Raw genomic sequence first — 23,472 nt, forward strand, 5'->3', positions numbered from 1 at the left:
GGGGGCTGCGGGAGGGTGGAGGGGACTCTAGCTGAGAGGTGGGGGCTGTGAGCAGGGGTGTGTGTGTGTGTGTGTGTGTGTGTGTATGCATGCATGCATGTGTGTTGTGTGTGTGTACATGTCTGTGAGGATTTGAATAAATGAGTTTATTTTATTTGAAATTATATTAATTCTAGATGAAATTTGTTGTTTTTACAGGTTAGGAATGCCATATCCAAACACTTGAATGTTTAAAACAGATGAAAACTGTTTTTAACATAGCTTTTTAAAATTATAAGCATAATACATACGTACTTGTGCCCTGAGGGAAGGACATCAGGAAGCATGGAGCAACTGACATACTCACTATTACAGACTGAGTCCTGCCTTGTCTGAAATGGTGTGTTGGAGTCTAACCCTCAGTATCCCAAATGTGCCCTTATTTGGAGACAGGGTGAACAGAGGTATCAAGATGGAATTAGGTCATTAGGGTTGGCCCTAATCCAGCATGACTGGTGGTCTATGAAAGACAGATTTGACACAGAGACATCACATACAGAGAGAAGATGGTGTGAAGAGACACAGGGAGAACAGGGCCCTGAGGAGCCTTGAGGTACAGGGTCATGGAAGTGTAGCTGTTCCCTCTGGTGCAGCCTTCCCTCAGACCCTCAGAAGGAATCGCCCCAGTGAAGGCTTGACTTTGAGCTTCTGGTCTCAGAGGTTGAGCCGTACCTACCCACTGCTTTAAGCCACATTGTGGGTGGTACTTTGTGACTGCAGCCTTAGCAACGTGATACATATTTTGATACAAGGAAATGGGTGGGGTGGGGACTGCTCTAACAACCACCTATAAACATGGAAATGGCTTTGGAATTGGGTAATGGAGAGAAGCTGGAAGAATTGAGAACCATGGCAGATAAAGCCCAGGTTATCAAAAGACACTGTTGGTAAAACATTAATGGAGGTCCCCGTGAGCCCTGACCCAGAAAGATTAGGCCTGCAGGGGAGGACACCTCAGCTAAGAGAGTGCACAGCCTCAGGGACACAGTGGTGCTAGACCAGAGGGCAGATGGCTCTTCCTGGAAGGTCTGAAGTGGGAGGAGATGAGGAGGCCACCAGAACCCCAGGACCCACCCAGAAAATGGGCTACAGAGTTACCAGCTTGAACATGTCATCCATGAAGGAGCAAGAGGTGTGGCAGTGGGGTAGACCGCGGGGACCTGTGGTACAGTGTGAGGGAGCACGTGTCTCTGTGGCAGCACAGAGCCCACAGGGAGGCTGCAGGAGGGCCTTTTGTGGTAAAGTGTGAGTGAGTAGCCGTTCCTGTCGGCTTCCCCGCACTAGACACATCTCATGGTGGAGGCGTGTCTCCATCTACCCTGATGTGTAGAGACCCCTTGCGTCTTGGGCTGTGGACTGACTCCAGTAAGCGCTAACTCACCCGTGTGTAGACGTAGAGGTGCTCGTGCCGCTCTCCTTTTCCTGTGAGGGTACATGAACATTCATCGGTGAGTTTTCGGCCCTGAGACTCTGTCCCCACAGCCAGCTCCTCTCTTACTCGTTTGGGGAGGGCAGCAGAGCTGCCTTGGGAGGACTGCTCTTGGGGACAGCATCCTCCCTCAACCACGTTACGAGAGCATGTGTTTTCCTTCCCCTGGGTGGAAGCAGGCACTGGCGCTGGTTGAGTGATGGGTGTTTATGAAACCTTTCTTTACTCCATATCTTGCTCTGTTGCCCAGGGTGTCCTTGAACTTCGTGCCCCATCCTGACTGTGTGCCACCGTGTACCACCATCTTGATGTATCTCGTGAAGAGAGCCGGCTGATTTTTTGGGGGTGTGCGCACTCCCCGGCCTCCCACTGGCCACGCTGACCTCAGGCTTCCCTCTGGTGCGGCCTTCCGTGGCGTGGGGCTCTGTGTTTCTAGCCTGCCGAGGCCATCATGCAGCTTTCTGTGCTCATGTGCCATCCGTATCCCCCTGGGTGAAGAACTTGTGATCATTAGCCCAACTGTCACCTGCGTCTTTTTTCTTAGACTCCAGCTCTGTAGCTCTTAGTGAGTCCTGGGGTTCCACATGTGATGTGGAAATACTTTGTGCATGTCTCCTGGGAATCAAATATTTTAATAAAGCCCGTTTGTCAGTTTTTCTCAGTAGACTTCGATTTTGGTGTTACATTGATGGAATTTTGCTGAACTCAAGGTCAGAAAGAATTTCATCTGTTTTCCTCTAGGAGTGTCACAGTTTAGCTGTGGAGTATAGCATGACTGTTTGCAGTGAGGGTGTGTGGGCGTGACGCGCTCGGTGACTTTTAACCGCAGGTATGCTCAGCTCTTCCAGGACCACTTGGCAAACGCATCCCTCTCCCACTTCCATTCCCTTGGTTTAGAGTGAGCTGAGTGGAACTGAGAGGTTGGGTGTGGTCTTCCATCCTTTCTGTGTGCCTGTCTTCCTGTCAGTGCCACATTGTTCCCATCTGCATCTCCCAGAGCACCATCCTGGTTGCCAGAGGCCGGGTCCTCAACTTCCACACCTACGGTGGGACCGGCTGCCATTCCGCCAGACCTAGTTGCAAGGTTCCAGGGAGGAGGTGACGCAGGTTGCTGAAGGGATGGTGCCCATCTTGAGTTTAAAAGGCTGCCTTCTCTGTGCTCAGCTCGACAGCTCTGCCCGTCTTCCACCACGCAGCAGACCTTCAAAGGAAGGCCTTCGGAGGGGCTCATGGCTACACCTGGAGCGCAGCTGCTGGTCCTCCAGGCACTGTTCTGCCTGCCTCTCCAGGAGTGGACGGGTCAGGTCCTCACGACAGGTGGCCCCACAGCAGCAGGCGGCTGGGGCTGGCCGTGGGCATGGGCCGCAACCTGTCAGTCATTCACGTCACCACCACAGACCAGCGTCAGCGTACCCAGCGCTGGGCTCTCATCTGGCCCCAGCTAGAGTGGCTCTGGGGTGAATCCACGGGGCCAGGCTTGTCCCACCTGGATGGACTTGGTCCTGCCTGATGACCGGGGAGACTCACAGAGGCCATTCCACGGAGGCAGTGAAGGGCTCCTCAGGCCATGAAGGACCCACGGGTCTGGGGCCAGAGTCCTGGCTGGAAGGTGCTGGGTGCCTCACCCCCAGCACCTCTCTGTGCAGGAGCGCCTTCTCAGCAGCCATCCTGCGGGAGCTGCCGTCCATCCTCTGGGCTGAGGAACAGTGTGCCCAGGAGCCGAGGGAGGGCTGGCCGTGGAGGGAGCCTGGACCCTGGACCCGCGGAGCCTGCACTCTGCAGGTGCTGCTGTGTGACTCAGGGCTGGCAGGGCTCATCACTGGCTCTAGACACCTCCTCCTCCCATAAAAATGTCCTGTGGTGCCTCGGAAAGCCCCCGATGCCCTGGGCAAAGCCGTGAGTGCCACGCTGTGGCCGGGCTGGCTGTGGTCCGTGCTCTCTGTGAGGGAGGCGGCCTGCCTGCAGCCACACTGTGCTCCTGAGGACCTGCTCCTGGAGGTGCGGCTGGCCCACAGGAGTCCCCCTGGCATCTGCAGTCATGAGTTCTCGGATGGAGGTGCCCAGTCCGTGAGCTGCTGCTTCCCACCTCAGACCAGAGTCTCGGTGGGCGGAAGCCAGGGGACAGAGGCTTGTCACTGATGCAGGGAGACATTTCACCAGCACAGCTGGTGTCGACGGGGACTTCCCAGGCACCTGGGAACTTGGGCCCCAGATGTGCAGGCAGAAAGGTAGACCCCGGGCCCTTGCTGCCATGCAGGGTGGCCCAGGGTCACTTTTGATGGCCAAGTCCAGCATGGAGCAGCAGGACGTGATGGAGCTCGCACTATCTGTGTCAGTAAATGTTAGGGCAACCAGAGGACACTTCTCAAGCCCACAGACACTGTGCTGAGGTCCCTTCCAAAGAGTCAGCAAAGCCACTGGACCCTTCAGAAATCCCGGCTCCACCTGCTCAGCCACCACCAGGGACCCCTGGCAGTTGAGCTCCGTGAAGAGCAAGGACACATGGAAAGCAGTCGGCCTGCTGGCTTGTCACGTGAAGCAGAGACACAGAGGCGCAACTCCACAGGGAGGCCCCACACGTGTGCTGCAGACCAGAAGCCACACGCTGCACCCCACAGGCTACCTGCTGCACCCCACAGGCCACCTGCTGCACCCCTCAGGCCACACTGTACCTACCCCACAGGCCACACTGCACCCCATAGGCCACCTACTGTACCCCACAGGCCACACTGCACATCACAGGCCACCTGCTGCACCCCACAGGCCATACTGCACCCTACAAGTCACACTGCACCCCACACACCACGCTGCACACCACATGCTATGTTACACCCCACAGGCCATGATACCTGTGCATCACATGTCATATTACACACCACACGCATTCTGCACACCACACGCCATGATGCACACCACACTGCACTCCACACACACGCTGCACACCATACACCATAATATGTATATACCCATGCCATGTACACCATAGCCATGTTACACAGAACACGTTACACACATGCCACTCCATAGTAACACACCACAGAGCACATGCCCTGCCACACCATTACTATACACTCACCAACCTAGAGGTGGGCCGAGGGGCATGGCCACCAGGTCCTGCCACACAGCACACCTGAGTTTGCTCAGCCCTGGGTGAGGGTGCCGCCGGGCAGGCCTACCTTTGGACGCCCCTTCTCTTTGAGCAGAGTCAGCCCTTCCCGCCTCGTGGGCACTTGGTTCTGCTGGAAGCGGGCCTGCATCATGTACTCGAAGGTGCTCAAGTGCTTGGCCACTGCAAGGGGAGGGCAGAGTCACTTGCAGCAGTGCCCGGCACGCATCTGCACCTACAGTGGCCTCCAGGGTAGAGGACACCCCACCCTGCCCAGGGAGCAGCCCACGAGGCCAGGACAGGGTACGGCTGGCTATGCTGGCAGTGGGAGCCCTTGCACATCTCATGGGAGGGCCTGGACTTTCAGGGGCCCTGCTGCCCAAGTCTGGGCCCCAGCCCTATCCAGCATGTTGTGGGATGTCAGCGAGGAACTCCCAAGGACCTCTTGTGCTCCTCTCCCTGCAGCTCGAGGGGCTGTTCCGGAAACCCCTGTGAGCCTGGTGGAGGCCAGAGGGCAACTCAAGTAGGGCAGTGCCATGCCCACCTGGCAGGAGTGCCCGGGGGGTTCACTGCTCACAGCAGATGCGGTCACATGGCCCCCACCTGCGCTTCATCCTGAGACCTGGGCTGTTGTGCCTGGGTGCTGAGGGAAGGCTGGGGCGGTGCCACCAGTCAAGGAGCCATCGGGCCAGAACCCTGGGTCGCCTCAGCCTGCGCTTCCAGAGAGGGCCTGCCCATTCCTCCTTCCTAAAGCTCAACAGGCACAAGTGCAGGGGGCTTGCAGCTGCCCCGGGACATCGCAAGGCCCCACGGAGCGCTGCCGCAACCCAGGAGACAGGCCCTCCGGGAGGCCTCCTGTGCCCATGCTGTGCTGCAGGGGAAGTGCCTCCTGGCTCTGCCTGCTCTCCACACCTCCCTGGCCTTGGAACCTGTGTCACAGGAGGAGCATCTAAACCTCGCTTGCTTCTCCTCCTGGGCTGCCCTGATGCCCTCCAAAACTGACCGAGCGCCTGTGCAGCTCCTGGGTCGCACCTGGCCTGGTGCGCTCCATATGAGCATGGCCATCTGATGGTTGGAGTGGGCAGGGTGTGTCAAGCCCCCCTGAGAACCCAAGGCAGAACCCTGTAGAGCAGATGAGCATCCTGCATGTCCTGCAGCACGTCCAGGTGCCAGCGGTCAGCTTGGGCAGTCTTGGACCTGTCCTGGGTCTCCTCCGGGTGTTCTTCCCCTGCTTTGCCTCCGTGGAGCCTCTGCATGGGCACTTGAGTGTTCAAACACTCTGGGCACTGAGCTGCACCTGTCTGCTTCATGGCGGAGCCTGAGGGCCCCTGCCTCATGAGCTCCCACCTTGCGCTGGCCCTTGATTGGGGGCTGGGCCTGGAGGCCTGTGCCACATCGAGGCTATTGCCAGGCCACCTGCCCTCTCTCCTGCCTTCCTGATGACCTGCTCTGATGAAGCCACACCAGTGTGTGACGTGCAGGCACACCGCAGCTACATTGTGCGCAGAGAAACCAGCCTGTCAGCCACGGGAACAGGAGGCTTGAGTGTGGCCATCCACACACATTGCCAGCTGGTCTGCAGGCCTCCGGGCCCAGAGCAGCTGACCAGCAGGGTCGTCCTGGCCAAGACGTATCTCTGTGGCACAGCTGAATACCAGGGTCAGATTTCTTGGATGGACAGCATGAAGGTAAGTCCTGGTCAGTCCTGGAGGAGGGGACAGCCCCTTGCTGCTCTTTGCCCACAGTCCTCCGTACCAGCAGGGGCAGAGAGGCCCTCGGTGCTCTTCCTGCCTCCGCCCACCTCCATGCGCTGGGATGCCCTGGGCACTCCTCTCAGGGGTGTTCCCAAGCCCTCGCCTGGCCTGGTGTCCTGAGCACTGTCGTCAAGGAGGGTCCAGGATTGAGGCAGTCAGAACAGGAACCTGGGGCCCTGCCGACTCCCGCGGGAGTCCTGGAGCCCTCCAGGTGCAGGTGCTGCCCGTGCACGGGGCCTTCCTTGCAGACTGGGCCCATGTGGGTATGCAGGCACTGCTCCTCCTGTGGAAGCTGCTGACGCGGAGTGCCTTTGAGTGTCTGCAGCTGGTGAAAGACCACTGTCTGTGTGAAAGACCACTGTCTGGCAGAGAAGAGAAGCAGCCAGCACGGAGGCCTCTGCTGGACTCCGGCCCCATGGAGCCACCTCACCTCGTCCAGCCGACATCTGTGGCCTCTGAGTCTGGGAGGGCAGGCACCTGGCGGAATTCAGGAGGGGCAGGGCCAGTGCCCCGAGCTGCAGAGGTTAGGTCTGTTGGGGCGAGCAGATACTCGGGGGCACACACGGCCTGCGGCGGGAAGGAGATCCCAGGAATTCGCGGGACCTGCTTCCCTGGCATGGAGGCACCCAGGGCTCCACATCCAGGCCCTGGAGAATCTTTGGCGGGTCCTTGAGTACAGGAGGAAATTCAAGCTGCAGGGCCAGAGCCCCTGGGCTCCTCCTCAGCCTGACACCCACACCAGGCGATGTGACTGGGGACTTCTCGCCCTAGGAGCCTGGTTGGCCTCTTGGACGTCTGGGACGCAGAAGCGAGAGGGTGTTGTACCAGGCTCTCAGGCTCCAGCCCAGGCCCCTTGCTGTGGGCCGGTGCTCTGGGCCGGGGTGTCTAATCTCGGCATTCCCATGGGAAGGGGGCACACTGCTCTGCAGGTCCCTTTGGGCCCCTGGCTGTGTCCATACACAGCACCACTGGCTTTCAGTGGACCACAGAAGTCCACCATGTTCCCGGGGTCCTGCTCCCCTACAGAGACCTCCTATCCTGCAACAAGCGGAATCTAGTGTCCCGCAGGGCCCATCAGGCTGGGCCCACCACTCCAGAGGCACCCCCGGCTCTCACTGCCTGCCACAGGCGGCCTGATGCCTACTGGACGTGCCCAGCCACCTCCTCCCACCTTGGCTGGCACCATCCACACACTGTCTGCATCTCCTGGTCTTTATCCTCTCACCATGGCACAGGTGACCCTACACTTCCTCCACAGCAGTGCCCACTGTGCTGGCACACAGTGGCCTGACTCGTGCTCACCATCACAGAGCCACTGGGCACTTGGGGCTGTTATCCTGCAGGTGTAGAAAGGACTCCAGGCCTGAGAGGACCTCGGCATGCAGCCCCAGCTTCTGGCCCTACCTGGGGGTCAGGAGTGAGCGGTGTTGGTCAAGAGGGGAATAAATCCTGGGTGAGCAGACTCCAGGAAAGACTGCAGTCAACGAATCTGAAAGCACTTACACATAAGATGTGTCCAGAGGGGTCAAGGGTCACTCTCCTCCGGCAACACATACCTTCTGTGTACCCCACTGACCTGGCCATTCCCAGTCAAAGCTCTGAAAACAACACATTCTGGCCCCCACAAGACGCAGTCAGAGGGTGACGTCGAGGGCAGGACAACAGTGCTCCAGGCTTGGGGCGAGATGTGTTACCCGCATTCTCCTGGGTTGGGACACTATGGGGCCACCTGTGGGGCCTCCCCTCTGCCAGGCACAGGAAGGGTGGCAGACACCACATGGTGAAGGTGAGGCCCAGAGCCTGGCCTGGCTCCACCTCAGAGCAGGCATCTGTCGGAATGACACCCAGCAAGCCCACTGCCCCGTCTGTCACTGCCCAGAGAACAGGAGGCTCCTGGTGGCAGCATGGCAGAGTGCAGGCGGTGCACGGCGGCCTGGCTCTGCGCGCCCAGGGCCCTCCGGCTGTGTCGGGGAGGGGCTGTGCGGCCGGCTCGGCCTCTCCTTGGTAGGCTGTCTGTCTGGGGCTTTTCCAGTCCACTGCTCTTTTCCCGTCCTGCCCTTGCGACAGTGCTGCTCCCCGTGTCTGCACATTTCTGACTTGTCTTGACGCCTCGGCACAGTCCAGCCCTTCACAGGCCTGCTGAGCCTCCCTGGCCTCCTTCCTTCCTGTGACCCACCCTGTGCCCTGGCTCCTTTCTGGCAAGGCTGCCCAATGCACCACCTGCCTCGGGTCAGGGAAGGCGAGCGCCAGGGCCCTGTCAGGTACATACTCAGGTACAGGTGGAAGACGAGCAGGTGCCCGAGCAGCACGAAGCTGGTGGAGCCCAGCAGCAGCACCACTGTGAGGATGAAGAAGACCACGGGGGTCTTCACCTGCACGGGGCACAGGGGCAGGAACAGCAGCCACTGGTTGGAAGACCTGACATCTGTGGAGACAAGGGAGGCACTTGCAGCCAGCACCTGCTGACCGCCGCCCACCCAGCCCAGGCAGGCCCCCAGGCTGCGCCCCACCCCTGCCGAGGGCCCTGGGGATCTGCAGGTGAGGCTGAGAGAGGAGACAGCCACCTGTCCCCTAGCACCTGCCCTTCCCACAGGCCCCGGGCCCCTCTGTCCCTGGTCAACCTGGCAGGCCACAGCCCTGCCTGGGGGCATTTCCTGGGCAGGGCCTTCTGTGAAGGGCTGCCAATGCCCAGAGCCACGCTGTTTCCAAACTCAGGTGTCAGAGAGTCCTCAAGGGCTGTGGGTACAGCTGGGCAGATCTGGATGCCCAAGGTGACCTAGGTCAGGACTGGACTCTTTCTAGACAGGTTCCAGCGTGTGCCATCTGACAGGGAAAGCCCCTTGCTGCCTCATGGACAGGTGGGGACACTTGATGCCAGCCCACTTGTGTCCAGCACTGGCACGATGAAGTCCAGTGTATGGGAGGCCATGCCCCACGGAGACTTCTGGAACAACGAGCCAGGAGTTTGCCTCAGCCACGCACAAGGAGCCGCCTGGAGCGGCCCAAGTGCTCCCTGAGACACACCACACCCAGTGACCGGGCAGACCCACGGCCCCGGCCCTGCTCTTCCCCTCGCAGCTGCCTCGTGCCCCACAGGAGCAAGGCTGATGTGTGGTCTGGAGGACCTCTTTCTCCAGAGGAGAGAGCATCGTCAGCCACCGGGGGAGGCAGCTTTGGGAAGTCCTGGGCGGGGAATGGGGACACAGAGGCCGAAGGCGTTCCCTGGACCTCAAGGTCATTCCTGGAGGGTGTTCCAACACGGTGGCTCAGGAATGTTTCAGAACGAGCAACAAGCAGGTTCTGCCCCTCCTGCCATAGAGCTGGTGTTCCTGTGGTGCCTGGGGCTGAGATGGCCAGCCACGCTCTGGCCCCACCACAATGCTCCTGGTCAGTGTCCTGGGCTGTTGTGACAATGACCATAAGCTGGTGCCCCCTCTGTCGGGCCCACTTTGGAAGCAAGTCTGGAATCAGAGTGTGCTGAGCTACATTCCTCCAGGCTCCCGGGAGGTCCTGCTCGGCCCACTCTGGGGGCTCTGAGCCCTGGGTTGGTGGCCACTTGCTTCAGCCCCCACCTCCATCTCCTTCTCCACAGGGCCGGTGTGTGTCTCCTCTTCTGTCCCTCCAGGCCTGATCCTGGGTTTGGGCGAGCTCCTCATGGGCAGACCCTGACCCTGTCTGCCAAGGCCTTCCTCTACACACGATGCCCTCCTGGTCCTGAGGTCAGGACGTGGGCGTGTGTCAGAGGCCAGGCTGGCCTGCTCATCTCATTTGCTCCAGAGCAGACTTCTGCACCCAGCCTGGGCTGCCAGACCCACCCAGTCCAGTGCTGCCCCAGAGCCTGCAGCTCTGCCTCTCTGGCTGCTTCTGCTCCTGGCAAGACAGGCCCCTGCTGCTCTGCCCCTCAGAGTCTGGCTGGCCTGGGCTCAGTGCTGATGGAGAGGTGCCGGAGGGCCGGGGCACATACCCACCCTGCCTGGACGCAAGGCCTCAGAGCAGCACGCCTGCCCCCTGAGCACGGGGACATCACTGGCCACAGTGTGGGTACTGGGCTGCTGCTCAGCTAGGGAGACCTGGGGGAACGGGGGCACCCTCAGACTGAAGGCCCTCCCAGGAAGAAGGCTGGGGCAGGGCTTGGCCCAGAGCCCCAAAGCCCGGGAGGCCTACCTTTGTACAGGGGGTGCAGGCGGAGCTTGGTGGGGTTGACGAAGTTCTGGATGACGACGTACAGCAGGAGGGCCATCAGGCAGAACAGCCCACACAGGGCTGAGGCCACAGAGGTGAAGAAGAACCTGAGGGAGGAGCCGGGACGGCTGAGGCACCACCGCCAGGACCCAGCCAGAGCCGCAGGCCTCCCGCAGCCACGTCCGCCTGGAGCAGGCGCACCCAGAGCCAGGCCGCCTGCCACTGGGCATCCCTCCATCCATCACGCCCTGGTTCTTTGGACCATTCTTTCAAGTCTGCAGGCTGACGTCCCTGGCTGCTGTGACACTGGTCATGCCCCGTGCCCCCCACCTGAGCCTCTCTGTGTCCATCCTGTTGCCACGGACAGCAGAGCCCAAGGCCTTGTGGCACCTCACAGCTGCTGCCTTCCAGAGCGTGTCCTTCTCACTGCCCGTCCTGCAGGTGCTGTCCCTCTGTCCCTTCCTGCCTTGTGCCTGGGCTCATCCTCTGCAGGCAGTCTGCAAGGCCACGTGCTGCTTCCTGGGCCAGGCGTGTCCCCTCCCTCACTGCTGAGGCACAAGAGCATTTCCCAGAGCCCTGCGTGTTTTCTATCCACTTCAGGGGCCAGATGACATTCTAAGTGCCACTCTTCTCTTGCTTTCCTGGCCTCCAGGGGATGAAGGGACAAAGAAGCTTGTGCCAGCATGGGGCCGGTGCTGCCCCAGGCCCTTGCCTGCGTGACCTTGAGCTGATGCTCACCATGGTGTCTTCTGAAGAGCCGACCCTCCCTAGGCCCATGTGCTGGCTCTGCCCCATGTGCTGGCCTTGCCCGAGGCCTCTGCTGTGCCAGGCTGCTCAGGCACCAAGGGGTGCAGCCCGCCTCTGCCCTGGCCGGGCAGCCCCTCTCAAGGGTGCAGGTCAGGGCCTCTCAGGCCCATCCCACCACCTGGCTCCACCACTGCTGTAGTGCGGGCCACTCAGGGCCCACGTCTGGGCCTGGCATCCCTGCACCCTGGTGCCTTGCCTGGACCTGAGCTCACAGCTCCTACTGTGGCCGGTGTGCTGCCACGCCGCAGGGCTGACTAGAGCCTTGTCTCCCGCGTTAGTCCAGGATGGCGGGCACCTGTTTCTTCCCAGGGACGGTCATAGACTGCCGAGCTGATATCCACCCTGGGCCCAGGCACAGCGGACTGAGCACGCCATGGACCCTCTGTCCAGTGACCCAGGGGCACCTCCATCCTGCACCTGGATGCTCTTTTCATGCTCCAGGTCTGGCCACCGCTCCTGGGGTTGATGCCTTGGTGTGGAGAGGTGGGCAGGCCTAGGGAAGCAAGCAGGTCTGGGGGCACTCTGGTGACTAGCCTTGTGGGCATGAGCTGACCCAGCATGTCCAGGACGGCTCCACCAAACATGTTCCAGAACAGTGAGACTCAGGCCCTGAGCTCTACCCCGCCGGGGTCAGGGATGTGGCCCTACGATGGCCCTTCTCCCTATGGTGCCCCAGGCCCGCCCCCAGCCCCCGCCCACGTGCTGGCCTCCACCTGGTGATCCTCTGCCAGCCTCACCAGTAGTTCCTGCTCCCCACACAGTTGTTGAGCCATTTGCAGTGGTGGTCGAATCCAGAGACGCACTTGTTGCAGGAGCTGCAGTGCTTGGCTTTCTCGCTCCTGGAAGGGAAGCAGGAACATGCTAGCCCAAGGGTGCAGACCCACAGGGTCAGGGCCCACCTCCTCAGGCCAGGCGGGGCTGGCCCAGGAGAGCTGTCTCCATGTGGTCTGGGAACAGGGTGTCCAGCAGGGAAGGGAGGCTGAGGCCTCCACCTGGAGTCAGGAAGGGCACTGGAGGCCTGTTGGGGATGGATCATTGCTGGACTCTGTGGCTGCAGAGTAGGAGGAACCCACCCCGTGGGAAGATGGCTGCCCCTAGCAGCCCACGTACGTTGATCCCTGATTCCCAGCCGTGCTCAGCTGCCTGGCGAGTGCCTGGCAGAGGCCACACCTGCCACACGGTCCCAACCATGCCTTCTGAGCTGCCCCACACCCCACACAGCCGTGCCATCTCCCGACACCGGTGCCCAGGGCCCTGAGACCTGGGACACTGACAGGCACAGCCGTGATGGCCACCCTCTTCCCCAGGGGCAGGGCTCATCTGGAAATCTGGGGAGGATGGGGAGGACAGCACTGAGTGAGGGGTGAGCCAGGCTTGAGCCCCACTCCAGGAGCCCCAGCCCTGCCTCTGGATGCAGGGACAATGGAGCATCAGCCCCATGGTGAGCTGTGAGGAATTAAATGCAGCCATCCAGGGACGGCAGCCCAGCCCAGCCCCAGCCCCAGCCCCCGCAGGATCAGCTACTGTCTCTGAGCCCAACCCCAGGAGGTGGCCCTGGCACCTCAGGGGCCTGGCAGGGCACTCACACAGTGACCTCACACAGGTGGCAGTACTGGTTCTGGATCACGTGTGCATGTTTGGACCGGTCGAAGGTCGGCACAGGCTGGGCATAGCTTTTAAGTCGCACGTTGACTTCGGCGGGGTCAATGGTAACAGCAATCAGGTGGACCAACATGTGGAACAGGAACACGGCTCCCATCACCTGGGCTGTCAAGGAACACTCGGGCTGGCCTGGTCAGTGTGATGCAAGGTGTCCCTGCAGCATGGCTGGTGGCAGGGACAAAGGAGGGCCCTTTGGACTCCTTTGTCCAGCACTGCCTGCAGCCTGCACCTCTGGCAGGTCCGCAGAGCACACCCAGACCTCCAGGGGCTCGGCTGGGCTGCAACTGAGCATGGGGCACACATGTCCCGAAGCCCCCATGGGAGCTGGAGCCTCGCAGGGCTGCAGGAAAGAGGCAGCCCCAGCCCAAGGCCCCGGGGGCCTCTCAGCAGTGCAAAGTGGGGCATGGCCCAGGGGACATCTGCTTGCCAGAGGCACTCCAGCCAGGCTACCAGGACGAGGCATCCAAAACCAGCCTCAGCTTAAGTGGAGGGGGCTGGGCTCCTGAGGACCCCTGGGACCCTCAGCTGGGCCCTCAGATCCTACCTCTTCTGGCCCAGGAAAGCAGACAGAGGGCTGTGGAGCATAGGGCTCCCATCTCCCTGCTCTGGCTCTGGCCCCTTCCCAGACGGAGGCATGGAGCCCCCAGTCACCCCCAGAGGGAACAGGTGGGACCCTGTCCAACAGGCTACAACAGGCAGGCCACCCTTTGAGCCCAGGCTTTGAGCCCAGGCCTGACTCTGCTGCAGGGACCTTAATAGCAGAAGCCTCTCCAGCTCCTTCTTGGGGCTCAGGGTCTACGGCCTGGCCCACGGCCCTCAGCTCTATCACAGAGCCCCATGGGCTCCGGGGTAGGCTTTGTGCTGGGGACGCTTCCCATAGGGTTCTGAGAGCAGTGCTCCGTGGTGAGGACTAGGCGCAGGAGAAGCTGGTTCTGACCAACCGAAGGCAGGCCCAGTGCCGCTCTGTCCCGGAGCTGGGAAAGACTCTCACAGATGCCCCTGAGGAGGGCGGAGCAGAGCAGCAAGACAGCAAGAGGGTCAGGCAGCATGCCCATGAGGAGCTGGACAGCAGGGTGGGGAGATGATGACTGCTGGCCAGGCCCAGGGAACATCCGGAGGAAAGAACAGAGGTCCTGTCAGGCTGTGTGACAGGCACAGAGGTCTTTCCCACACTACTCTGACCCCCCAGTGCTGGGGTGAGGCCAGCACCTCCCTGCCCTGGGCAGAAGAGTCTGAGGCTGTGGCTCCCACAGGGTGAGGGTCAGTGGGGCAGCAGGGTCAGTGGACCAGGTGCGGGGCTGGCTCTCATGTGAAGCTCTGACAAAGCACAGCCCAGCATATCCCTGCAGGCCAAGCTGAGGGCAAGAGGTGCTACTGCAAGACCCTGGTGGGTGAGGCTCAGGGACAGACCAGACAGGAAGTTGCACTACCTGGAGCTACAACAGTCCTCACCTAACTGGAAGCCGGTGAGCAGTTGGGGCCGGGCAGGGAAGGCAGGCAGGACAGGTCCCACACCAGACCCACAGCCTCATCCCTGTGAACACACGGGCCTCTGTGGGGAAACAGGAGGCTGGTCCCCTGAGCCTCCAGGCGGAGACGCTCACACCCAGCCTGCAGGTGCTGTGGCCAGGGCCACCCTGACAGAGTCATCTGGGAGAGAAGGGGTCCCGTTTCCACAGGGACCCGGGGCTGCCAGGACAGAAGCGGCCCCTGGACATGCCCTCTGGGCACGAAGCCATTCATGGGAGGAGAGCGCTGAGGCTCACGTTCCAGCGTCCTTGCATGCCCTGCTTGCTCATCAACAGGCTTGGAGCAGATCCAGAAAAGCACATGGTTTGGGGTTGTCCTCTTGTGACATTCATGTCACCCACAGGACTGTGTTGGTGACCTTAATGGATCACATAGTGATCAGGACGGCCTGGCTGCCTACTCTCAGCCACAAGCTGGGGAGCCACCCAGGGGCGAGCTGGGACAGGAAGTACCTCCAGGGCGCGGGGCCTGCCTCTGCTCCTGCCCTCCAGCCACCCCCCAGCAGCCTCAGGCCGAGTGGGGAGTAGAAGGGAAAGAGTGGGGACCCTCCCTCTCCTGCGCAGGGCCTCCCCTGCAGTTTCGGCCTGGAGCTGTGTGAGCCGTGCTGGAACATTCCCTAGCAACAATCTGTGTTTGGTAAACAAACAGCGAAAGGGCGCCAGCCCAGCACACACGCCCTTCGCCCTGGCCACTGACCTCTCCTGTCCTGCTCTGCGCAGGAAGAGCAGCGTTCCCAGCGCTGGGTCATGTACTGTCCCCCTCCAGCAACCATAGTGGAGCTCTCAGGCTGGGGACAGGAAGCCCGAGCCCACTGCCACCTTCACACTGCCCGCCCAAAACATGGGCTTTGCAGACGTTTCTCCAGATTAAATACAGTCCCCACCCCTCCACCTGGTGCCCCTGAGCCAGCTGTGCAGCCCTGGGGCCCTTCAGGACGGCCGGCCTCGAGCTCCTTCCAGAGTGGGCTGCCCCCTGCCTCTTGCCCTCTCAGAGTCCACCCACTGCTGCCCAGAGTAAACAACGCTGGCGCCCCCCTGTGGCCACAGCACAGCACCAAGCCCTGTGGCCGGAAAACTGGTTCTGAAGGCAACCAAGCCCTAGACAGAAGGACAGGGACGCTGCAGGACAGAGATCTGAGCCGCCCAAGGTGGGGCCCAGGCTCCTTGAAGAAACAGAGAGGTGGGCTGCAGAGGCCCCTCCAGAGAGCTGCAAGCCCCAGGGCCACAGCGGGACAGTGGGCCACCAAGGCGCACAGAGGAACCACAGGTTGAGGGTCGAGCCACATCCCACGTACGCTGAGCCCTGATTCCCAGCTCATGAACAGGGCCTTGCACAGAAACAGGGTCTCAAGATGGTCAAACAAGGGTTTTAGAGAAGCCCTGCAGGTCTTCTAAGAAGGGGGACAGGCCAGAGACAGACCCACAGGGGCCAGGCGACCTGAGGACACAGGGAGAGGCCAGGGCCTTGGGATGGGAGAGAGCTCAGCCCTCCTTCACCCTCCCGTCAGCCATCTGTAGCCAGAACGGAGGGACACGTCTGCTGCTGGTGTGCCTTGCAGAGCCGTGGCTCTCGTGTGAGCCTTGCAGAGCCGCGGCTCTCGTGTGCATGCAGCTGGTAACACTGGAGGCAGAGGCCCAAGAGGCAGCACAACTGTGAGGATTGGAGGCCCTCTTGGCAGGGTGTGAGCTGGCCGAGGTGGGCAGCCCCCAGGACTGCAACCAGAGGGGGCTGTGGGTACAGAGCGGCACACCCACCGTCCTAGGTCTGATTCTGTCCACTCTCCCTAAGAGCAGTGGTGTCCCCACTGAAAGTGCTGGCCCTGTGTGCATGGCTCACAACTACCCTGCTGCCTTCTGCAGAAGCTGCTTGGCCTCCACCAGGCAGGCCACAGGTTGTGCAGCCATCCTGGATGCCCAAAGACCCGGGGTCAGGGCAAGGCCAGCAGTGGCCAGCAGAAGGCAGGTGTACTGGACTCCAAAGACCAAGAGGCTCTGTGATCATATTCAAGCCCGAGCCCTGGCCAGATTCTGGGCTAAAAGCCCGGCAAAGGACATGGGGGGGCTTGCAGAGGTCTGAGATGGGCTTGGAGGGTCACGGGGCCACTGGCTGCTTCTCATCGCAGCGAGACCCGGTTCTGTGGGGTGCTCATACCTGGGGCGTCCTGTGCAGAAGCAGGAAGGTGAGCCGGGGTGGCGACCATGGCATGGGAAGCATCCCCATGCTCAGCATGCACTGGAGACCCAGGAGGCCACACTGAGGGACATGGAGATCAACGGTGTGGTCTTGGGGTCCGTGGAACTCTGTGGGAGGCTCTAGGTTGGGGAGGCTGCCCAAGACAGGCTTTCAGGGTCTGAGGACTGGGGCAGAGGACTGGGGCATCAGGCCACAGAGGACATTCTCCAGGCCAACAAGACCAGAGTCTGGGGGATGCCACAGGAGGCAGGAGGGCACCAGGTTCTGCGGAGAGCACAGGGTGGTGGGGAGGGCCACCACCAAGAACTGAGATCAGCCGGCCCAAGGCTACGGAGCACTCTGCGTCTGCAGAGCAGGATGCAGGCAGCCACACTTTTCAGACCCTTCCTCAATGATGCCTGAGCTCCACACGCATGTTCAGGCGTGGTCAGGGTGCAGCTTCCTGGGGCCCCGTGCTGGTGACTTGGCAGGACCCAGGCCTCCATAAAGGGCTCCCCTGGGAAGTGGGTGCTGCTGCCCACCTCTCTGGGGTTCTGGGAGTGGGGATGTGCAGCTGCCCACTCTGACCAGGGCCACCCAGGCTGGCTCTGGGCAGCCTCTATTTCAAATAGAAGTTGAAATCACAAGAAGGACCAGAGGGACGTGCACTGTGACCTTCCTAGCACCTCTGGCTGGAATGCAGCCTCAGACCCTGGTAGGACTGACAGCCCCCTCACCCGCCCACTCCAGAAGTGCAGGTGGCGGGGCCTGGTGCTCAGGGAAACCGTGGCTGCAGAGGGCGTCCCAGACCCAAGGCAGAGTGCCAGGTCTGGGGCGGGCAGCATCTGAACTCGAAGGAGAGCCGAAGGAGAGCTTGTGTGCACTGCAGGTGTGAGCGCGTGTGCACTGTGTGTGCCAGCTCTGTGTGCTTATGGGGAAGCCGCAGCTTTAACAGGACACGTCCACCTGGGTGGCCGAGTTCCCACCTTAAGATGTGGAAGGACGGGCACAGCAAACCCGTGGCCCGCTGAAGAAAGGGCAGGCACGGGACAGAAAGGAACGGTCCTCACGCTGGTTCTCCACGAGAGCCACAGAGGTGACAAGCCTAGGACAGTGCACGCAGACAGGAAGGAGCGGCTCGTCACCACACGAGGAGGGACCGCCACGGCCCAGGCTCTGCAGCCTGTTCACCTGACAACTGAAGGAGCTGCTGGAATTTCCTGAAGAATCCCATGTGCCACCGCGGACAGAGGTGGAGCAGAAAGTCTGAAGAGCAGACTATTACAGAAACCTCCAGGGAGCACCCCAGGCCACCGAGCACCACTCAGCAACCACAGTCCCCAAGAGTGACTTCTCAGAACCCCCGGCGACGTGGAGGAGGTGCACCAGAGGCGCTGTGTGGGCTTCCACAGGACGAGCCACACGCTGTGGAAAGAGAGCCCCGTTCAGCTGGGTGGCAGCAGCCCTGGGCGACACTGCCCCACGCCCAGGGAGGAGCCAGGCGCAGACCCCAGGGCGGCCTCAGTGCTGGGAAGAGGCCCACTGCCCACACTCTGTCTTGGAAGCAGGGCCCCCACAGTGGGAGCTTCTGGAAAGGACACCCAGAGGCAGAGCAGAGCCGGTGCAGGGGAGCTGGGTCCTGGCCCGGCTGCATGCCCAGGTCCTGCCGCGCCTCCTCCCTGCCCACATTCCACACCCTGCGTCTCTCCCTTGCCAGACCTGCGGTGGGCAGCCAAAGCAGCGGGCCGCATGAGTCGATGGTGGCTAAGTGAGGGCTCTAGCACCCAGCCATCAGGTGTGTCCCCCAAGCAGGCCCATTCCGCCCCTGTCCACTTGTCCTAAGGTCTCAGTGAGGTGGGGGGGGCTGGAGCTTCCTGCCAAATGCCATGGTCAGCGGCCTGACAGACCATTCCCATTCCGACACAGTGGGGAGGTCAGCCCAGAGATGGACACTCTCCACCTGGGCACAGCTAACAGGCCATCTGTGACTTAGCAGTGGCTTAGCCACAGGTGTCTGACTTCACACACCAGAGCTAGCTATGAGGCAGGGCACTCGGCAGGACCGTAGAGACACCTGCCCAAGGTGCATGGTAGAGCCTCGGGGTCCTGAAGTCCCTTCCTGCTGGCCTTGCTGGCCTTGGGGGACGACCAGAGTGGACCCCTCAGTGTCCTGGGGGAGCTGGCTGAGGCAGGCCCCACCCTCTCCTGTGCTCACCACTCAGTGTCCCCTGCCACCGCAGGCCAGTGGTCGCCTGCCAAGCCTGAGGGTGGGCTGCACAGGGAGCCCCTGCCCATGGTGACACAGTGCTAGGGCAGCTGGCCTGGCCTGGGCAGGGGCAGAGCCATGGGCGGGCCTGCTGGGGGATGGGGCCTGCTCATCCCCCTGACGGCAGGCGGCCTGGGGAGCCCCACCAGGAGCAAGGATACAGCGTAGGCAGCGAGCTTCCAGTCCAGGGGCAGGAAGGGGATGAAGATCCCGAAGGTGGTGACACACATGACCAGGAAGATGGCCCAGCATACCACCTGGAACGAGTGCAGAGGGGGCGACCAGCCGTTCACCCTGGACAGGTGGTGCGGTGGGGTCTTCACAGAGCGGCCCAGGTTTTCAGGGACGACCTGCCTCTGGCTCTTACAACAGAGGCCCATCTGCAAGACAGAGAGGGGCACCGGGGACTTAGGGTCCTAGCAAGGGCAGGCACCTCCCACCATTCTCAGGGAGACCACTCGGACCAGGACTGCAAGTAGACACCCCGCATGGCCCAGGGTGACTCCAGCAGACTCTGGGGCCTGCTGGTGGGGAGGGGTCCAGCCCCAGGGGAAGCTGCCCCAGGTCACAGCCAGCATGCTCTGGGCATAGCCAAGGGTGCTCTATGAGCTGCCCCACTGGCCGGACCCTGGTCACCAGACACGATTGCAAGCTCTGGGGAAGCCCTAGTCAACGCTCTCAGCCATGAACCCTGGGGCTCATGTATGGACAGACAGGTCCATCAGAGGCCAGGAGAACCCTGCCTCCTCGGTGAGCAGGGAGGGGCAGTCAGGAGCAAACAAGCTGGTGCTCCCTCCGCAAGACTCTAGGTCTCCCTCCTCAGGGACAGGAACCTGGCCCCCACAGAGCTCTGGGACACCACTCTGGAGCAGCCCTGGCAGCCATCAGGGAGGAAGGTGCCTGAGAGGGAGAAGGGACAGCAAGATGGTCCACAGCTGCAAGGTGGCCTCGAGTCACCTGGGTGCCACCTCTGAGGGGCTTCTGGGAACCTGGCCATAACACAGCTGGGCAAAGCCCTTTGTGGCCCTGGGGGAAGCCAAGTCTGCAGAGTGTGGCTGATGCTGAGTGTCACCTGGAGGTGACACTCTGCACGACATTCTGAGTGTAACCAGTGGACAGGGCCACAGGGCCAGCTTCATGGGAGACAGAGAGAGGCAGGCAGGAGGCAAGACCAGGCTGTGGGAGCCCAGAAGCAGCCCTGTGGCTGGAGACCCAGCCCCACCCACGCGACAGGAAGAGGTAGGCGAGAGGAAATGTTGGAAGAAGACAGCAGGCGGGTGTGGAGGACCACCACCCAGCACACTGGGGTCTGCTGGCGTGCGACTTGCCTGGTGACCACTCAGGGCTGGGTGTGAGCCCTGGATCCACCCCAGCCCTGGGAAAGGACTCACAACCCAGAGCAGTTTCAGGACCAGAGCGTGGTCCCCGCCCACACAGCCTGGCCGAGTGGTAGAGCCAGTGGAGGGCAGGGCCTCAGCCCGGAGGGTGCTTTCCCTCTGAGCTGCTGCGGCTCTCCAGGCTACCAGAGTAGGGGAGGGTTCTCCAGAACAAGGGTGCAGGGCCACAGGGTGCTGCCCACAGCAGCAGAGAGGCGCTGGGCCCAGAGCCAGTCCCCCACGTCCCTGCTCACGAGGTTCGATGCCCTTCCGCTAGTTTGGAATGTTTACAGGGGAATGTGGTTTTCTACTTCAAATTCATATTTCTTAGGAGGTCAGAAAGTCTAGAAAAGCCAGGACCAGCCCAGGCTGGCCAGCGAGCAGAGCCTTCCTCTTCCCCCCAGAGAGGATGCATGCCCCCAGACAGAACCAGCTCCGAGGAAGCAGGACCCAGTGGAGAGTGCAGGCCAGTCAGGGCCAGCTGGCAGTCACCCCAGGTGCCTGGGCACGAGGCTGGGGACAGTTCCCACGAGCACATGTGGGCATTGAGGGCACTCTACAGGGTGACCACCAGGGCAGTGCCCAGCATGTCCTTCTACCTCCACGGACCAGCCATCCAGGCCAGGGACTACCTCTGGGCCCAGATGCCAGGCATCAACCTCCTTAAGCCCAAAATGGGTCCTGCCACTACAGGTCCCAGGTGACCCTCACCAGAAAGGTGGGGAGGAGGACCAGCAGGCCTTCCTGTCCCAGGGGCGAGAGCAGGTGCCCTGCTGGCCAGCACCCTGGAATGCGGGAGGTCCACAGGGCTCCAGGCAGCAGGGGCGCAGAGGAGGCCTCAGGGCCAGCAGCTGGCCCACCAGCCCCAGGGCTCCATGCTGATGCTGCTGGGCAGAACAGGCACACACTGACACTCTAACACACACAGCACACACCCCGCAACAGTACACACAATAACACACAGCACACACCCCCGCAACACGACACACAATAACACACAGTGTACACCCCCCGCAACAGGACACACAATAACACACAGCACACACCCCCCGCAACAGGACACACAATAACACACAGCACACACCATCTGCAACATGACACACAGCACACACCACCTGCGATACAATGTACAATAACAGCACACACCACCTGCAACACAACACACAGCACAATCACATACACGGCACACAGAAGCACATCTGTCCCAGCTCCAGGAGCCTCCTCTGCTTCCTGATGTGGCCGAGGCCACCCCGTCCCAGCCTCCTCTGCCCTCTGCCTCCTCTCCACAGCCCCTCCCAGGCAGGCCCTTCGGCAGAAGCTGTGCCCTCATTCCTTCATTCCACCAGGCTTGGAGGGGCTCCAGGAGGGGCGCCCAGCAGTGCCTCCTGACACTGGGACCTCGACCTTGGGGGAAGGAGCCAGTACTGCTGGGGCTGGGGCGTGGGGCCCCTCCATGGCCACTGTGGTTCAGGCCTCCTGGTCTTCCCTGGAGGCGGGATTCTGCTCCAGGGCTGGTGTCAGGTGCCCATGGTCCCAGACTGCTATCGCCACAGTGTAGCAGGGTCATGCCTGCTTCCCATTCCGTGGCTCCTGTGAGCCGCCCTGGTGCTCCTGGTCCCCTCCTGTGCTCCTGGTCCCATCTGCATGGCCCCTGGCTTCCACCCACTGCCTGCCCTCCTGAGTGGCCCGTCCCCACCTGTGAGCCCTCCTTTCTCCCAGCAGCCCTGTGCCCACTCGCCCTCAGGAAGCTTGCAGGCCACGTCCTGCCCCAGAGACCCCTTTCCTGAGCCTCACCAGACAGAAAGCCCGCCAGCTCCGGGGGAACCACCACCGGTGATCGGCCCCACGCTGCGTGCAGACCACAGCTGAGTTCAGAGGGTGGCTGCCAGGCTCGGGGCTGAGAAGCCCAACTGCAGCAGAGTCCCCTCCAACCGCCGCCTCTGTCACACCAGGCTGAGCACCAAAGGCACGCCTTGAACTCGGTGCTGGGAGGTGGAGGGCCTCCCTGGTGCTGGTGGCAGCCACGGAACCCAGGTGCCTCACAAAGCCTCATCCCAGCAACAGCGGAAGCTACAGGCTGCAGACCCGGCTCAGTGCTGTCAGGGCTCCTCACAGGGGACATGAGGCAGAGCTTGCCTGCCACTCACACTGACTGGGATACTCTTGTCCCACTCCCTAATGACAAGCCACCAGCTTGCGGGCCTCTGACTCCAGGGTCAACAGCTCACGCTGGCCGAGGTTTGATCTTGTTGGCTGTTTGCTCCAGAAGCTGAGATACCCGCTCTGCCTGCAGAGTATTCCAGACAGATGTGCCACCCTGACTGCCTGGCAGGCTGCCCCTCTGTGGTGGCCATGCATCTGGATGGCTGAGGCTGATTAAGCATGTGGACACTGCCTGGTTTGCTGGAGAAGGCCTGTGTTCTCCCAAGGGCCAGACAGTGTCCTCTCCTCCTCCCTTGAGCCCTTCTCTCAGACTCAGGCCTTAAACTCAAGAAATTCTCAGTTCCTATTTGTGGATCCTGCTGAGAGCCACGGCTGAGTCTGTATGGCCCCTGGCATTTTGCCAACAGTATTGATTGACAGGCGAGGCATTACTATCCGCCTCTGCCGCTACTTTTGAGTTCTCGCACTATTTTGGAGTTCTCGTGGGGATTTCCGGGGATTCCCCGAGAGTTCCCATTGGTTGGGGAAGTGCAGGAGGAGGGATTTCCGGGAGAGATATTTGCAGCTGGGGGTTCCTGGACTAGCCGCGTGGCATTCGGGAGAATTCCCCAGGAGCGTGTGTGAGGTTTTTTCTTGCAGTTCAAAAATAAAGTTTGTTCCTGCTTCAGTGGCTCGTGATTTGTGCCCAGCTAGACAGCGGCAATTGGTGGCCCGTACGGGGAATGTCTGAAGCTTCGGGGTAAGTGAAATTGCTTGCCCCTAAGGGAAGGCAAGAGAATGGGCGACCATTTTAAAAAGCAATGTGTTCTTGTTTTGATTTGTTTTGTGTTTGTTTCAAGCTGCCTATCCCTAGAATTTTCTCAGGCACACTGAAAAAAATGGTTGGCTCAAGGTTTGAAGTTGTTCGCCCCTGAGGAAGAGATAGAAATAGACCACAAATGCACATGTCAAGAAAATAGGAAAATTGATACAACGATTTTTTGTTC

At 61.2% G+C, this 23,472-nt stretch overlaps 1 protein-coding gene and 1 long non-coding RNA gene across 5 annotated transcripts; one reads left to right on the top strand and one right to left on the bottom strand.

Annotated features, from left to right (window-relative positions):
• Window positions 1-249: 249 nt before the first annotated feature.
• LOC107146356 lies at window positions 250-2,134 on the top strand. Its single transcript, XR_007351508.1, has 2 exons — window positions 250-379; window positions 1,719-2,134. It is a non-coding gene; the product is annotated as an uncharacterized LOC107146356 (long non-coding RNA).
• Window positions 369-21,291, bottom strand: LOC107146297 (palmitoyltransferase ZDHHC11). 4 transcript variants are annotated; one of them, XM_048813952.1, is made up of 7 exons: window positions 19,094-21,291; window positions 12,904-13,079; window positions 12,055-12,156; window positions 10,493-10,617; window positions 8,598-8,753; window positions 4,645-4,757; window positions 369-1,461 (listed from the first exon to the last, which is right to left on the bottom strand). In XM_048813952.1, the coding sequence occupies exons 1-7, from the start codon at window positions 19,325-19,327 to the stop codon at window positions 1,417-1,419; spliced, it is 951 nt and encodes a 316-aa protein (XP_048669909.1). In that variant the 5' UTR covers window positions 19,328-21,291; the 3' UTR covers window positions 369-1,416. The 4 variants fall into 4 exon arrangements, with proteins under 4 accessions (XP_048669909.1, XP_048669908.1, XP_015345862.1 ...); XM_048813951.1 differs by lacking the exon at window positions 19,094-21,291 and adding an exon at window positions 15,206-18,851 and having other exon boundaries at window positions 12,904-13,144; XM_015490376.2 differs by lacking the exons at window positions 369-1,461; window positions 4,645-4,757; window positions 19,094-21,291 and adding an exon at window positions 15,206-18,851 and having other exon boundaries at window positions 7,482-8,753; window positions 12,904-13,144.
• Between the last annotated feature and the right edge of the window lie 2,181 nt (window positions 21,292-23,472).

This window comes from Marmota marmota, unplaced genomic scaffold, assembly GCF_001458135.2.
Source record: "Marmota marmota marmota unplaced genomic scaffold, marMar, whole genome shotgun sequence".
NCBI lineage: Eukaryota > Metazoa > Chordata > Mammalia > Rodentia > Sciuridae > Marmota > Marmota marmota.

Bases quoted from the DNA above. Each gene is read 5' to 3' on its own strand.
- LOC107146297 (XM_015490376.2), bottom strand. From the start codon at position 13,076: ATGGGAGCCGTGTTCCTGTTCCACATGTTGGTCCACCTGATTGCTGTT. The intron at 12,157-12,903 runs GTGAGTGCCCTG...CTTCCCTTCCAG, and splicing joins CACCTGTGTGAGGTCACTGT to GAGCGAGAAAGCCAAGCACT. The intron at 8,754-10,492 runs GTAGGCCTCCCG...TTGTCTCCACAG, and splicing joins CCTGCACCCCCTGTACAAAG to ATGTCAGGTCTTCCAACCAG.